This window comes from Coregonus clupeaformis, chromosome 16 (genome assembly GCF_020615455.1).
Source record: "Coregonus clupeaformis isolate EN_2021a chromosome 16, ASM2061545v1, whole genome shotgun sequence".
Taxonomy (NCBI): Eukaryota; Metazoa; Chordata; class Actinopteri; order Salmoniformes; family Salmonidae; genus Coregonus; species Coregonus clupeaformis.
The window spans coordinates 348,184-365,355 of NC_059207.1; the positions used below are offsets into that span (position 1 = coordinate 348,184).

The window sequence follows — 17,172 nt, forward strand, 5'->3', positions numbered from 1 at the left end:
ATAGGAAAAGTGTAGTAGCCCTCTGTCTCTCTAGAGCAGGGTTTCCCAAACTCGGTCCTGGGGCCTCCCCTGGGTGCACGTTTTGGTTTTTGCCCTAGCACTACACAGCTGATTCTACTACACAGCTGGTTGCCCAGGACCAAGTTTGGGAAACCCTGCTCTAGAGCAATCGATCGATTGAATAATTGATTATATTGAATCATCAATCGCTTTCTCTAGAGGGCCTGTGTAGGTGTCTGTGTATTGAGAGAGACTACAGGTGGCTTCATTAACTCTTCACCTGAAGCGACAAGCATAACACCTTTTTAAGACCTTCTGAACACTGTCATAGCCATAGGCATGATATAACACTTTAATTATAAAACACTATGACAGAGTTTAACAACCAATATCTACATAATGTCAGACCTTTGTAATGTAGTGGTAGAGTTGGGCCTGCACATTGATTCTCCAACGCATACCTTTATTTGTTAACAATGTTCTGATCAATTAATGTTTGGATTGATGGAAACTTTGCTAACCAATAAAAGTATGTCTGTGTGGACACTATTTTATTTCTATGTGGATTTTTTCCAGCCCTGCACCTCATGAAAGTGATGTGACCTCATGCTATTAAAGCTTGTGTCATGTGACATGCCCTGTCGTTTCAGGTGAAGCGTTATTAGCTGTTTGACTGAGTAGGTGGTAAAAGTTGTCCATACATGCTGATCTAGGGTCAGTTTAGCGTTAACCACCCCTAATGTTTGAGGTTAGGATTTGGAGAAGGTAAGCTGATCCTGATCCTAGATCTGTGCCTGAAGGAAACTTTGACCCACAGCAGAATGTTTGATTCATCAGTCTAGCCAACCAACACGAGCACACTTACACTGCTTGCTCAAGTCAAATGTGTCTTCTATTAACTGTAGTTTATTTTTGTTATATTTTTCACCTTTTTGTTGTATAGTCACATTTTATATTCTGTTTCTATGACTAGCGTAGTCTGGGTCCTGTCAGAAGGAAGCATTTCAGATCGGTTTTTACCCATGGAATTAAAATGAGTTAAAGGTCACAGGTCTGAAAATCAAGTCGATTTTTCTATTGCCCACCCAAAATGGCGGCAACATTTTGAACTTGCCATTTTTGCATTTCTGGAACAGTCGAGGTTCACTGACCAGTACATTGAACATTTGAAATGGTACATCAAATATGGCCGCCAGAGCACGCACCCACTGCAAAATATTTAGTGCAGTCCGATTATCTACCCTTCTCCTGAAGTGTGTACTCGTTCACTCACCCTAATGGATTTAAATGGAATGTATTGGATTATGGTGGAAACTTCCTCCAGACATCTTTCTACCAATCCAATGCACACATCTGGGTGAAGGGTAGAATCAGAATTGCAATATTCTGTTCTACTCATTCTAATTCTATAGTGTTTTCACTGCTCTCTGGCTAGTTGCTACTCATTGTAAAGGAAACAATCACGCCATTATTATTATTATTTCTAAATGTTATTGTAATCTTTCCTGTCAGTATGTCCATGTCTTAGTATCCACTTACCTGTATATTATTATCTTCTATTCACATTGTTTATAGAAGCCATTTTCTTTAGGTAAATAATGTTGTATCAAAAGCTTATTTTAATTGTTTTTTTAAAAGTGAAAATTTGAATGTTACTTTTTGTAAAACCTTTTTTCAAATGGATAATAATTAAAGTCTGAATCCTTCCAATGACAGACTGTGTGTGCGTGCTTGCCTGTGTGTGTCATACTAGTTATTGTAAAGTCAGTTACAGCAAAGATTATTCCTCTCTGGTTTCAACAATCTTTGGTTGCAGTACTTCTGAAAACAGTAGGTGGCAGCAGAGCCATGTGGGTGGCAGGATTACGTCCATTGACATCCACGAAGAAGAACGGTTTGTTTTCAACAATGGTTTTTACGAAGAAGAAACTGCAGGTTTGTTGTAGTAAATATGCTGTGGTGACTTTCGCAGTTGGTTGCATTATGTTCTTAATAGGTAATTTAAATAAGAGGCAAAGACAGTAAATGTAGCGAACTTAAACGTTATCTGACTGTCACTTCATTGCAAGAGCTAGTAAGTATCCTAGCCATATACGACTCAACCAAATATTTTTATAACTAACCGAAGATAGACCAGAGCCTGTGGTTTCCAATGGTAGCAAATGTATCATAGTGGGCAGAACAAGCAAGAAGGTGGGCGAGCCAAGCACGAGCTAATATTGTCGTATTTATTTGCATATTTCCGTTAGGGAACGCCTACTCTGTGATGTGCGCGTGTGCAATAACTAAATTTGCCCTTGCACTCCTTCAAAACAACGCCATTTAAATAAAAAAAGTTTTGCAAAGGGTAAAGTCTACAAAAACGCACTCCACTCTGTTTGTTAGAGATTGTAGTTTTTTAAACAGAAAACTGTATGGAGATCAAATGTTTCTTCAATTACAAAATTTGCAGAATGTCGGCCAAAATGTTATATCTATGAGTCAACAACAGATGAAAGGGGTTTAGTTTTATTTTACTAAAGTTGCTAGCTAGTAAGAGTAGCCTATTTTGTACCCGCGTGGGCGAAAATTGAATCCTTGATTTCAAGACGGCTGAAAATCGCTCGGTTCGCATTTTGATAGCCTAGGCAGCCGATAGTGCATGGGCTCTAGATCTACACTATCGGCTGCTGCACGACTCCAGGTCTCCTGTGGTTGGAGTCGACTCTCGCTCGAATCCGACTCTTGTGGTTGGAGTCGACTCTTACTCGACTCTCAAAACACTGAAACACATACGTACATACCACTTCATTATTACAGGCCTACTAGGAAGACTACATTTGCGTTCTAGAGGTTGACATGAGCATGATGCTGCCCATTTGCTCATCAACTTAATCTATAAAAGGCCTATTTTGTTTGAATATAGAAGGTGATGTGTTGGAACTACAATATGTAGTTCCTACACTTTGATTTGATGCGTGCTGTGTAAAGAATGGGATGATGCAGCTGATACGCCTATTATTTGCCATGCTTTAGCCCTATTCGGACGGGTATTACTAGAAACGTTGGTTTTGTCATTATTATCCAAGCATGTGCTTTGTTCCAGATTTCTCCCCTGAGAGTGAGCTAGGTGTTGCGAGGCGCACCACGTTTCATCAAATATGTTTTATAACTAAACCAAGATAGACCACAGCCTGTCGTTTCTAATGGGAACAAATTAGCCATAGTGGGCAGAACACGCAACGAGAGGGGCAGAGCCAAGCACGAGCTAGCGAGATCCTATTGGCGCGTTCTAGCATCTGCATATTTCCGTTAGGGAACGCCTACTCTGAAGTGCCATTGAGCAATAATTAAATTCGCCTTTGCACTCCTGAACAACGCGATTTTTAAAAACCTTTGCAAAGGGTAAAGTGTAGTCCACTCTGTTCATGACATATTCTCGTTTTGGGAACAGAAAACTGTATTGAGATCAAATGTTTCATCGATAAGAAAATGTGCAGAATGTCGGCCAAAATCCATCATCTTCCGTGTTGGTCCCATGTTTCATGTGCTGAAATAAAATATCCTAAGAATGTTCCATATTCACAAAAAGCTTATTTCTCTCAAATGTTGTGCACACATTTGTTTACGTCCCTGTTAGTGAGCATTTCTGGGATCTTTTATAAACGGACAGGTCTGTTGCACTACAGTAACTGTGCTAGCTTCCAGTGACTATCCTAGTTTCCCTTGGAAACTCACTTTTCAGCTATAACAATGCGGTCGTGCACAGTGTGTAGCTGGGGTTACTAGTTTTCTGTTGTACTTACAGTTAAGACAGTAACCTAGTTTTTCCTGGAAACTCACATTACAGCTATATTACACTGCTGTTTTTCACACAGTGCATAGCTGGGTTGGTGCATGATAGTTTCTGTTACACTACTTTATTGTACATACAGTAACTATCCTAGCTAGTTTCACTTGGAAACTCACAACAGCTCTCTTACACTGAGGGTTTCAGTATATAGCTGGGTTTCATATAGTTATGTTACACTACTTCACAGTACAGACAGTAACTATCCTAGTTTCCCTTAGAAATTCAAATAACAGCTACATTACACTGCTGGGCTTACGCAGTGTGTAGCTGGGGTTGCCATATTCTTTTGTTACACTGCAGGATATACACTACCCATCTCTTCTTCCCACAGAGAGAAACTACCATTTCCAGTATGGCTTTTCGCCTTGAGAAATGCAAGGTGTCCGTCCCTGCCCACAGGCAGCGGACTGCGTCTAAGAAGGATGGCATTCTGCAGTCATCCTGAGGTGCTTGCCGCTGGCATTGGCAGCTTCTCAAAAGGCCCAAAGGCCAAACTGAGAGAGGCAAGTGGAGTCCCCATGGGCACTGAATACAGTGATGGAAGGCTACGAACTCCAATTCCGATGCTGGCCACCGCTATCGTTCTGGCACCTCAAATGTCTCAGGGTCTAGTGTTGATGCCCTGGTTGACTGATTGTTTCCGAATGAGTTCAGATGAAGGAGCATCAACCTACATCCTAACCCCTCATTCTGGCCAAGGGTTCTGTCTTGACAGACACGTTGACCGGCCATTACAGTTGTCCACATACGCCCCGCTTGCTGTTGCGGGTGAACTAGGGGCTTCCCCCAGTGTGTTGTGCCCGGCTAGGGCAATGGACTCTTTTCACAGACGCAGGCAATACGAAAGCTTTATCCGTTTTTGTTTACTATGGTGAGAGTTCTGGGTCAGGGCCTATCCGACTGGACTCTCACATTGCATGCTGGACACTGTTACTGCAGCATTTCGGCTGGCCCGCCGGCCTTTGCCTTTTGCTGTGGTGGCACATTCTACTGGAGGAGTAACTGTCTGGACGATTGGATAGTCTGCCCCATCCAGGGAACAGGCCACAACGGACACGAGGACCCTCATGAACCACATTTGAGTTCTGGGCCTCACCCTAAACGAGGAGAAGATTCACCTGACCCCCTCACGGAAGGTGATCTACCTCGGGATGTCCATAGACTCGACTCTGCATGAGGGCACGTCTCCCTCAGGTGAGAGTAACAAAATCCTATCCTACCTCAACCATTTCCCGCTCGGACGAACAATGTCGGTGTTAGAATGCCAGCAGTTACTCGGCCTACTGACGGTGGCTTCACTGTTGGTTCCGCTGGGCATTCTCCACATTTAGGCCTAATGAAACTGATGCATTTGGCAATGTTCAACTTCAATTCACTGGCATTATGGAGAATAGCTTAGCCATACTCATTGATAGCCTAATATATACTTTTGGTGAATTTACGAGGCATTGCTAGACAAGACATTGCGAGAAACAGATAACCAAGATATAGCCTATGCGCATAGTTCCGACTGTCTGTCTGCCTGCCCCGATCCTCTCTCTCCCTCGCTGGCTCGCCTGCTCTTTCTCTTTCGCTATGAAAAACGCTAGTGTGTGTTTGGTCTCGGGCTGTGGTGTGTGGAATAGCTCAGCCTACTCATTGATAGCCCCTACTTTAGTGAACTTGCGCCGAGACATTGCCTACATGTTTTGATTACCGATGCACGGTTCTGACTGTCTGCCTGGTGGCCAACATGTCTAGTGCCTGGCTGGGCCCCTCCTCTCTCTCTCTCTCTCTCTCTCTCTCTCTCTCTCTCTCTCTCTCTCTCTCTCTCTCTCTCTCTCTCTCTCTCTCTCTCTCTCTCTCTCCCTCGCTAGCTTGCTCTTTCTTTGTTGTGAAAGATGCGATTGTTTCTGTTCTCGAAGTAGACTACGACAACTAGTTTCCTCCATTTGAAAAATACAGAATCTTAGGAGTCGAGGAGTCGATTCCTAGCAGAATCAAAGCTTGACACCCAGAAATGAGAGTCGACACAAGGAGTCTACGGGCAAAGAGTCGAGGAAATCGATTATTTTGGAGTCGACTCCCAACCACTACCTAGGCTACCATTTCGGAGTGTAGCATGAAAAGGGTATTCATTCTGTCAAACCATGCCGTGTGTGTTTTTGAATAAATATTATATTTCATATTAAGAGGTTGTGACCCCATGGAGTAGCTAGGGGTGTTGGGCTGACAATGAGAGTCACAAAGTGTAGGGCCCTCAAATTCCAATCTGGACCTCAAAGGCAGTTCCACTGCTTCCCTCTGATTTATACCTGGGACACTGCAGCATGTGGTTGCTCCGGACCTCATAGGGTAAGATTTGAATACCCCTGGTCTAGAGGTTCAAGCCCTGTTTGGGACTGCCCCTTGACTTTGCTACATTAGTGTCAGATGTGGAACACCCTCAGCGGGTTTGATACCAACCGGATGCATCAATTTTTCAGGGGAAATTGAAAGAGAGCCTGTGACGCGACTTCTGCTTTCGGACATTAACAAGGCGACACTCCATCTTAAATCCTCCTCCACATTTACTGGATTGGATGAGTAGTGCAGAAGAGAACTTCCCCCGACAGTTTCTTTCCCTCGTCAGGACCAGAAATAATTTACATCTGCTACGTTAGATGTTGGATGGCCCCCGATTGTGACCATTGAGAGCTTGTTCCAAGGGTGCAGGCGTGAGGATCCGTTCTCTGAGGGAAGGGGTTATCAGGCACAGGCAGTTGTTGGCAACTTAATTGGGGATGAAGTGCTCATAGTAATTACTGGAACGGATTCAATGGAATGGTATTAAACACATGGTTTCCACTTTCCATCGATACCACTCCATTCCAGCCATTATTATGTGCTGTCCTCCCCTCACCTCGGGACCTGACCTCGTCAATTGACAGTCGCAAGGTCCCAGGTTCAAGCCCCAGTCAGGATTACTTTGTTAGATATGAAACGGAGGATCAAATAATTATAATTTTTAAAAGATTGGTTGGATAGGTAACCATGTGACTGGCCCCTGTGCCCAACTTCTATGTCAGGCAAAATATATTAGTTACAAACAATCTGCAAAGATTGAGGCTGCAGGTAGCCTAGTGGTTAAGTGTGTTGGGCCATTAGCCGAAAGGTTGCTGGTTCGAATCCCCGAGCCAGCAAGGTACAAATCTCTGCATTTGAGAAAAGCAGTTAACCCTGAATGACAACTGCTCTCCGGACGCCGATGACGTCGATTAAGGTAGCCCCCCGCACCTCTCTCTTTCACAGGGTTTGTGTTAAATGCGTAAGACACATTTCGTTTGAATGCATTCAGTTGCGCAACTGACTAGGTATCAAGCAGATCAGACGGGAGGTAATGTTATGCTGCTTTTTGACTCCCCCTCTCTTTCTCTCTACATCTACTCTCCTGCTCCCTCTCTTTTTCTATCCCCTCATGTCTTTTATTCATTCGTTTTTTGGCTGGGACCACGTTAGACCAAGCAGGGTTTGAAGAAAAGCATGAGGGGATAAAAAAGGTGTTCATGTCTCTGGCAAGGTGACTCTTCACGTGAGCCTAGTTCACCACACCACCTCAGTTACACGTAAATTGGTTATAGTTTAGTTCAGTGCTACACATGGCCAGACGGGGCAAACTAGTTAGCAAGCACTGATCATTCTTATTTTGACAGAGAATGGCATTGGAGAAGGACAGGGAGGGACCGTTGAGACAAGCAAAGACAGCTGAGAATGTGAGATCGTTCTCCTGGGAGGAAGTTCTTGCATTCTAAGCTGTCTGAGGGCACTGTTGACCAAACCTGAGAAGGTCCGGTAAGTGTGTATGAAACCCAATGTGCCTCATAAAATTCATAATGCAACGTGAATGCAAAGTTGCAGCAACGCTGCATTCATTTTGGTGTCACATTTGGAAAGAAAGGGCTTTGTTGTGTTAATTTCTGTTTACAAACTGTAGCTATTAATTAATATACATATTTTAAATACACAATATACAGTGGGGCAAAAAAGTATTTAGTCAGCCACCAATTGTGCAAGTTCTCCCACTTAAAAAGATGAGAGAGGCCTGTAATTTTCATCATAGGTACACGTCAACTATGACAGACAAATTGAGAAAAAAAAATCCAGAAAATCCCATTGTAGGATTTTTAATGAATTTATTTGCAAATTATGGTGGAAAATAAGTATTTGGTCACCTACAAACAAGCAAGATTTCTGGCTCTCACAGACCTGTAACTTCTTCTTTAAGAGGCTCCTCTGTCCTCCACTCGTTACCTGTATTAATGGCACCTGTTTGAACTTGTTATCAGTATAAAAGACACCTGTCCACAACCTCAAATAGTCACATTCCAAACTTCACAATGGCCAAGACCAAAGAGCTGTCAAAGGACACCAAAAACAAAATTGTAGACCTGCACCAGGCTGGGAAGACTGAATCTGCAACAGGTAAGCAGCTTGGTTTGAAGAAATCAACTGTGGGAGCAATTATTAGGAAATGGAAGACATACAAGACCACTGATAATCTCCCTCGATCTGGGGCTCCATGCAAGATCTCACCCCGTGGGGTCAAAATGATCACAAGAACGGTGAGCAAAAATCCCAGAACCACACGGGGGGACCTAGTGAATGACCTGCTGAGAGCTGGGACCAAAGTAACAAAGCCAACCATCAGTAACACACTACGCCGCCAGGGACTCAAATCCTGCAGTGCGAGACGTGTCCCCCTGCTTAAGCCAGTACATGTCCAGGCCCGTCTGAAGTGCATTTGGATGATCCAGAAGAGGATTGGGAGAATGTCATATGGTCAGATGAAACCAAAATATAACTTTTTGGTAAAAACTCAACTCGTCATGTTTGGAGGACAAAGAATGCTGAGTTGCATCCAAAGAACACCATACCTACTGTGAAGCATGGGGTTGGAAACATCATGCTTTGGGGCTGTTTTTCTGCAAAGGGACCAAGACGACTGATCCGTGTAAAGGAAAGAATGAATGGGGCCATGTATCGTGAGATTTTGAGTGAAACCCTCCTTCCATCAGCAAGGGCATTGAAGATGAAACGTGGCTGGGTCTTTCAGCATGACAATGATCCCAAACACACCGCCCGGGCAACGAAGGAGTGGCTTCGTAAGAAGCATTTCAAGGTCCTGGAGTGGCCTAGCCAGTCTCCAGATCTCAACCCCATAGAAAATATTTGGAGGGAGTTGAAAGTCTGTGTTGCCCAGCGACAGCCCCAAAACATCACTGCTCTAGAGGAGATCTGCATGGAGGAATGGGCCAAAATACCAGCAACAGTGTGTGAAAACCTTGTGAAGACTTACAGAAAACGTTTGACCTGTGTCATTGCCAACAAAGGGTATATAACAAAGTATTGAGAAACTTTTGTTATTGACCAAATACTTATTTTCCACCATCATATGCCAATAAATTCATTAAAAATCCTACAATGTGATTTTCTGGATTTTTTTTTCTAATTTTGTCTGTCATAGTTGACGTGTACCTATGATGAAAATTACAGGCCTCTCTCATCTTTTTAAGTGGGAGAACATGCACAATTGGTGGCTGACTAAATACTTTTTTTCCCCACTGTACCTATATTTTATATTTAAAGGCCCAGTGCAGTCAATTATTTGATTTTCTTGTGTTTTACTGAGTATACAAAACATTAATAACACCCGCTCTTTCCATGACATAGACTGACCAGGTTATTCCAGGTGAAAGCTATGATCCCTTATTGATGTCACAACAATTCACCTGACACAAGACTGAATCCAAACATTACACTGTTGATTTTGTGCATTTTACATTTACTGTACTTTTCGCTGCATTTGTTGATAACACATCTGAACATATTCTGGAGACATTCAGTAATATGATAAGAATATTCCTGGAAAATGTGGTGTAGGTGCAACATAAGACAAAAACATTACAAGGATTTGAGTAAGAGGACCAAGTTGCCACACACCTCTCCAAAGTGTGCACAGTTCCCAAGTCATTTCAATGTCCTCACTATAAGGTGCTTTTTGAGCTCTCCTAGCTGTGCCGTTGAGGAACTAGAGCAAGCGCACTTGTAGTTGTTTTGTTTGGAACACAACCCTGCATCTCCGCCATCACACAATTATGTATTGTTGTTTACCCAGAAACGGCCCGTTATAAATCGCAATCTAGGTCAGCTGGAAAGCTTGTTCTATTGCCAACATGACTAGCTAAGTTATAGAATATGATCTTACAGTGTTAGGCTTTCACAGGGCAATTCAGATAAATGTTGGTGCGCATGGAAAGGAGTCATGAGTGCATTCAGGGTCGTGTTCTGAGGATAATTTTCTTCTAAATAGACAAACAGGCTCATTCTGTTCAGAACAACCCGGGGTATGACGCCATGTCATTCTTGTAACTGTAAATCAAACATAGTGATCATAAACGTTGACACTGTATATGACATGAGTTTTGTGATATGGAAATGTGAAGTGCACATTTGGACGTTTGGATGTTTGGTTTGCTTGTATGACATCAAAGCGGTATTTATTATAATCCTCAACATCTCATCTTTCAAAATATAGAGTCCTCTTAATTAACAGCATTTCCCTCACTCAGACAACAAGAAATGTGCAAAAGTTGCCCAATTAGCAGGAGGGATGGTGGCAACTTCTTGTCGCGTGCGGTGCTGAAGTTCAAAACGGCTGTCAGTCAAAACCCATACAGAGCTGTGAAGGACAGACCCAAATCTGCCATATTCAACCCGTATACAGGTATGAGTGTAAAGGGTTACTAAATCACAGTGGGAGCTTATCAAAGTTGTGAACGGGTATGCATCATTTTTTTGTATTTGACGTTCTGTCATGTTCTATCCAAAACAGCATGTCATCAGAGGGCAAGGATATCATCTACCAGAGGATAGGGCTTCTGCTGGCTATTATCCTCAAGACTAATGCGTCTGCATGTAACTTTGTCCTTTCTGGGATGGGAGTTTGAGACATGGCTGTCCTAAAAGCATGTTTAAAACCCTCTACGCCCTGGGGGTGACAAGTTCCATAAATGTTGCCAGAGCTGCAGCAGAGAGACTCCAGTCTGGGAGGATTATGGAGGAGAGTGGAGAGGATGAAGATGAGGTAAGGTCAAACCAGGGCCCCTTTCCATTCTAAATGAAAGGGACAATTCACTCCAAAGTTTTAATGTCACCAACAGTAGATTCCTGCTGGTTGTGGTTCTAATAAGTCTGTGGTCTGTCCCTGCAGGACTCCTCTTGTGGATCTGAGGAGAGTCTGAGTGCTTCTGAAGAGTCTCACAGTTCTTCCCCGATCCACTCTCTGGCCTGGACCAATCCCACTCCCCAGCTCCATAGAGAGGTGAGAACCACTTCCTGGAGTTGTGGTAACAGGATATTCTGCGTTGTGAAAACACCTGCTTCTATTTCATCCTTGCTGAACGTGCTACCCTAAGGCTCAATGCTGATTGAGTCCATGTACAATGAATGACTGTAGATCAGTGTGTGGTGTGCGTTTTCTCTCTCTCTCTCTTTATGCCCTCAGGTCCTGGTCTCGTTCCCGTTCTCGTTCCCGATCCCACTCCAAGTAAGAACAGTTCACTGGTGCACTGATCTCCGTGTTATGTTAGATCAGATTAGCGTGTGTGATAGTTTTCTTTCCCCTCAGGTCTGGTTCCCGCAGGCACTATTCCCGTTCCCACCACCAGCGTTCTCGACCCCACTCCAGGTGAGAAGTGCTCTCTGGAGTTTTGAGTCAGCTATGTTTCCAACATTGATTGGTAGAAAAACTGGATATTTTCTATTAATCCACCAGAGTGAACGCAACACATTTGAATTTTTGTTGTCCATCTCCAGGGGCCTCATTTATCAACCGTGCGTAAATAACAAATGATTGGGATTTATCAAACTGTTGCATGCAACATATACTCATGTTTTCATTGATAAATCAGAGCCATACTATATTTGTGCGGTCATGAATGAGCATTAAAACCCCACCTTGAAAACGCCCTCCATTCACCTTTTATGGTAACAAAAACAACCTCATTTGCTGAATGATTTGGAAATGTTGGAACTGGGCCATGACAGTTCCTTAAAGAAAGAGCAATGGCAAATGTTATCACACTCTGTGTAGGTGTCGGCAGAATGTTTCAATCTTTTGCAATGACTTTTTCATACTCAACATGCATGTGAGTGCCAAACACTGGCTGCACATTCTGCAAGATTGATTGTCTATTCAAGCAATTTAAAAGTAAATGCTACAGCCCACAAGTCTATGCAAAAGACAAACTGCTGTTCAATATTTTGTTTATCGACAGATGATTATGTTTTTAGCGCCTGGCTTGGTATAGGCTCTGGGATTAAATAGGCTATGACGTTGTGCACCTGTCTTCAAACACTAGAAGTTGAGCGTACACATGGTCTGAGCTGTGCGTGGAGATACACACACTTTCCCGTGAAGTTCAAATGTGATAAATACCAACCTTTGCAGGAAAACTGGCGCGCAAAAGGTTTAGTGTTTTTTGTGCGTACGCACCTTTGATAAATGAGGCCCCAGAACTCTTTCCCACAGAAGCTCCCGCAGGCACTACTCCCACTCTCGCTCCCGTTCCCACCACTGGCGTTCTTGGCGCCGTTCCCACATACCGTCTGCGTCGGAGCCACAGCCATTCCCCCAACCGCAACAGGCACATCGGCAACAGGGTATATGTACACACACACACGCGCACACACACACACACACTAAATGTTATGAGTGTAGTTGATGTGATGGTGTGTGTGTTCCAGGGTGTGGAGAGCAGAGTGGAATCAGACAGAGGAAGGAGACGAGCAGTTTCCTCCACCACTGAACCATCAGACACAGACCAGATCCCAACCCCAACCCCCTCAACCAGACACAGACCAGACCCCAACCCCAAACCCTGAGACCTCCAGTCCACAACCCCCTCAACCAGACACAGACCCCACCCCGGGACCTCCTCTGACCAACCAAAGCCGTGAGTGTCTTTTAAACAACATAAAAGCTTGCCTGTATAATGCAAAAATGAACTATATGAGTTTAGAATGACCCAACATTTTCCTAACCTCTCATGAAATGTATAAAAGTTTTAATTCTGTAAAAACCCTGAAAGCCAAAAGCCGAAATGCGTTGGTTCTACTTTTAACAATAAATGTAACAATTGTATTTAGTTCCATTGTCCTCATGCACCTCAGTTGGTAAGCGAGGTAGCAGCAGATATCCCTTCCCTAATCTCTCATGTGTCCATTCAGCAGAAACGGCTCCAAGACATATGACGTTCTGCATCTGACCAATGCCTCAAGGGCATACCACAAGATGTGCAAAGACAGAGGCTACTGCAGAGGACAGACGTGAGTCAGTTTTTGATGTTTAGTAATCCTCTAGTCCTCCAGATGTCTTTGGACATCTTCTTATAAGCTAACAAATATGTTTTGCTCTCCTCCTCATTTGCAGGGCCCAGAGTTGTTCCTGCTCATGAGTAGTGCCCAGAGTCTTTCCTTGACCACATGACTTGACCAGGAAAAACGTCTGCCCATGTCTCACTGTTCCCCCATGTCTCCTCAGGACTTTGCTGGCCCATTGGAAAACACCTGCTGAAGAACCAAAGCCTCCAAAAGGGAAGACAAAAAAGAAACCTGCTCAAACATCCCAAAAAAGAACAAACAACGAACCATCTCAGAAGCACAAAACACAACAGGCAAAGAAACCACACTGTAGTCGCAAGCCCAAGAAGAGGAGGATAAAGAAAGCTGCCAAAACTCCCCAAAATACAGACACAAACAAAGAATTTGCTCAAATACCAGACACAAACGAAGACGTCTCTCAAATTCTCCCAATAAGGGAAGTGGACATGGAGGCTACTGAAACATGGGACGCAGCGGACATTCTGACCTACCAGATTCTATGACATCCAATGGGTTCTCTCTCGCTTACTTACACACACACACACCAGTGCGCAGTACACAAAGACTCCTGTTTCAATCTTTTTTTACCAGAAATGTTGCTGAAGAAATGGTTTCTCTTTATTGATTTATATACAGTGGTGTGAAAAAGTGTTTGCCCCCTTCCTGATTTGTTATTTGTTTGCATGTTTGTCACACATAAATGTTTCAGATCATCAAACAAATTTAAATATTAGTCAAAGATAACACAAGTAAACACAAAATGCAGTTTTGATATGAAGGTTGTTATTATTAAGGGAAAACAAAATCCAAACCTACATGGCCCCGTGTGAAAAAGTGTTTGCCCCCCCTGTTATAACACAACTCAACTGTGGTTTATCACACCTGAGTTCAATTCCTCTAGCCACACCCAGGCCTGATTACTGCCACACCTGTTCTCAATCAAGGAATCACTTAAATAGGACCTGCCTGACAAAGTGAAGTAGACCAAAAGATCCTCAAAAGCTAGACATTGTGCCGAGATCCAAAGAAATTCAGGAACAAATGAGATCCATCAGTCTGGAAAAGGTTATAAAGCCATTTCTAAAGCTTTGGGACTCCAGCGAACCACAGTGAGAGCCATTATCCACAAATAGCGAAAACATGGAACAGTGGTGAACCTTCCCAGGAGTGGCCGGCCGACCAAAATTACCCCAAGAGCGCAGCGACGACTCATCCAAGAGGTCACAAAAGACCCCATAACAACATCCAAAGAGCTGCAGGCCTCACTTGCCTCAGTTAAGGTCAGTGTTCATGACTCCACCATAAGAAAGAGACTGGGCAAAAATGGCCTGCATGGCAGAGTTCCAAGACAAAAACCACTGCTGAGCAAAAATAACATTAAGGCTCGTCTCATTTTTGCCAGAAAACATCTTGATGATCCCCAAGACCTTTGGGGAAATACTCTGTGGACTGACGAGACAAAAGTTGAACTTTTTGGAAGGTGTGTCCCATTACATCTGGCGTAAAAGTAACACCGCATTTCAGAAAAATAACATCATACCAACAGTAAAATATGGTGGTGGTAGTGTGATGGTCTGGGCCTGTTTTGCTGCTTCAGGACCTGGAAGACTTGCTGTGATAAATGGAACCATGAATTCTGCTGTCTACCAAAAAATCCTGAAGGAGAATGTCCGGCCATCAGTTCGTGACCTCAAGCTGAAGCGAACTTGGGTTCTGCAGCAGGACAATGATCCAAAACACACCAGCAAGTCCACCTCTGAATGGCTGAAGAAAAACAAAATGAAGACTTTGGAGTGGCCTAGTCAAAGTCCTGACCTGAATCCTATTGAGATGCTGTGGCATGACCTTAAAAAGGCAGTTCATGCTCGAAAACCCTCCAATGTGGCTGAATTACAACAATTCTGCAAGGATGAGTGGGCCAAAATTCCTCCACAGCGCTGTAAAAGACTCATTGCAAGTTATCGCAAACACTTGATTGCAGTTGTTGCTGTTAAGTGTGGCCCAACCAGTTATTAGGTTGTAGGGGGCAATCACTTTTTCACACAGGGCCATGTGGGTTTGGATTTTGTTTTCCCTTGATAATAACAATCTTCATTTCAAAACTGCATTTTGTGTTTACTTGTGTTATCTTTGAGTAATATTTAAATTTGTTTGATGATCTGAAACATTTAAGTGTGACAAACATTCAAACAAATAAGAAATCAGGAAGGAGGCAAACACTTTTTCACACAACTGTATATTTATATATATATATTATTTTATTATTTTTCAATTTTTTTATTAGGGGGTAAATCAGCTTTAATATTGCAGATAGATTGTAACTTCCATCAATGTAATTGTCTGCATCACTTCCAATCCCCCATATATATTTTTTGCAAATACGTACGTACATACATACACATATAAATACCTACACTACCAGTCAAAAGTTTGGACACACCTACTATTTAAGTGTTTGCAAAGCTGTCATCAAGGCAAAGCTATTTGAAGAATATAAAATATGAAATATATTTTGATTTGTTTAGCACTCTTTTGGTTACTACATGATTCCATATGTGTTATTTCATAGTTTTGATGTCTTCACTATTATTCTACAATGTAGAAAATAGTAAAAAAAAATAAAGAAAAACCCTGGAATGAGTAGGTGTGTCCAAACTTTTGACTGGTACTGTACATATATACATACATACATACATGCATGCATGCATGCATATATATACATATACAGTTGAAGTCGGAAGTTTACATACACCTTAGCCTAATACAATTAAACTCTGTTTTTCACAATTCCTGACATTTAATCCTAGTAAAAATTCCCTGTCTTATGTCAGTTAGGATCACCACTTTATTTTAAAAATGTGACATGTCAGAATAATAGTAGAGAGAATGATTTATTTAAGCTTTTATTTCTTTCATCACATTCCCAGTGGGTCAGAAGTTTACATACACTCAATTAGTATTTGGTAGCATTGCCTTTAAATTGTTTAACTTGGGTCATACGTTTTGGGTAGCCTTCCACAAGCTTCCCACAATAAATTGGGTGAATTTTGGCCCATTCCTCCTGACAGAACTGGTGTAACTGAGTCAGGTTTGTAGGCCTCCTTGCGCGCACACGCTTTTTCAGTTCTGCCCACAAATGTTCTATAGGATTGAGGTCAGGGCTTTGTGATGGCCACTCCAATACCTTGACTTTGTTGTCCTTTTGCCACAACTTTGGAAGTATGCTTGGGGTCATTGTCTATTTGGAAGACCCATTTGCGACCAAGCTTTAACTTCCTGATTGATGTCTTGAGATGTTGCTTCAATATATCCACATCATTTTCCTTCCTCATGATGCCATCTATTTTGTGAAGTGCACCAGTCCCTCCTGCAGCAAAGCACCCCCACAGCATGATGCTGCCACCCCCTTACTTCACGGTTGGGATGGTGTTCTTCAGCTTGCAAGCGAACCCCTTTTTTCCTTCAAACATAACGATGGTCATTATTTCATCAGACCAGAGGACATTTCTCCAAAAAGTACAATCTATGTCCCCATGTGCAGTTGCAAACCGTAGTCTGACTTTTTTATGGGCGTTTTTTGAGCAGTGGCTTCTTCTTTGCTGAGCGGCCTTTCAGGTTATGTCAATATAGGACTCGTTTTACTGTGGATATAGATACATTTGTACCTGTTTCCTCCAGCATCTTCACAAGGTCCTTTGCTGTTGTTCTGGGATTGATTTGCACTTTTCGCACCAAAGTACATTCATCTCTAGGAGACAGAACGCGTCTCCTTCCTGAGCGGTATGACGGCTGCGTGGTCCCATGGTGTTTATACTTGCGTACTATTGTTTGTACAGATGAACGTGGTACCTTCAGGCGTTTGGAAATTGCTCCCAAGGATGAACCAGACTTGTGGTGGTCTACAATGTTTTTTCTGAGGTCTTGGCTGATTTATTTAGATT

The 17,172-nt window shown here is 42.8% G+C and overlaps 1 protein-coding gene across 2 annotated transcripts; it reads left to right on the forward strand.

The window, feature by feature from the left end:
• Positions 1 to 7,514: 7,514 nt before the first annotated feature.
• Positions 7,515 to 13,884, forward strand: LOC121587235 (proline-rich receptor-like protein kinase PERK9). Of its 2 annotated transcripts, none has more exons than XM_045225827.1 (10): positions 7,515 to 7,642; positions 10,420 to 10,574; positions 10,683 to 10,934; positions 11,061 to 11,171; positions 11,355 to 11,396; positions 11,478 to 11,537; positions 12,381 to 12,511; positions 12,596 to 12,804; positions 13,082 to 13,177; positions 13,281 to 13,884. In XM_045225827.1, the coding sequence occupies exons 3-9, from the start codon at positions 10,818 to 10,820 to the stop codon at positions 13,114 to 13,116; spliced, it is 705 nt and encodes a 234-aa protein (XP_045081762.1). In that variant the 5' UTR covers positions 7,515 to 7,642; positions 10,420 to 10,574; positions 10,683 to 10,817; the 3' UTR covers positions 13,117 to 13,177; positions 13,281 to 13,884. The 2 variants fall into 2 exon arrangements, with proteins under 2 accessions (XP_045081762.1, XP_045081761.1); XM_045225826.1 differs by having other exon boundaries at positions 13,392 to 13,884.
• The last annotated feature ends 3,288 nt before the right edge of the window (positions 13,885 to 17,172 follow it).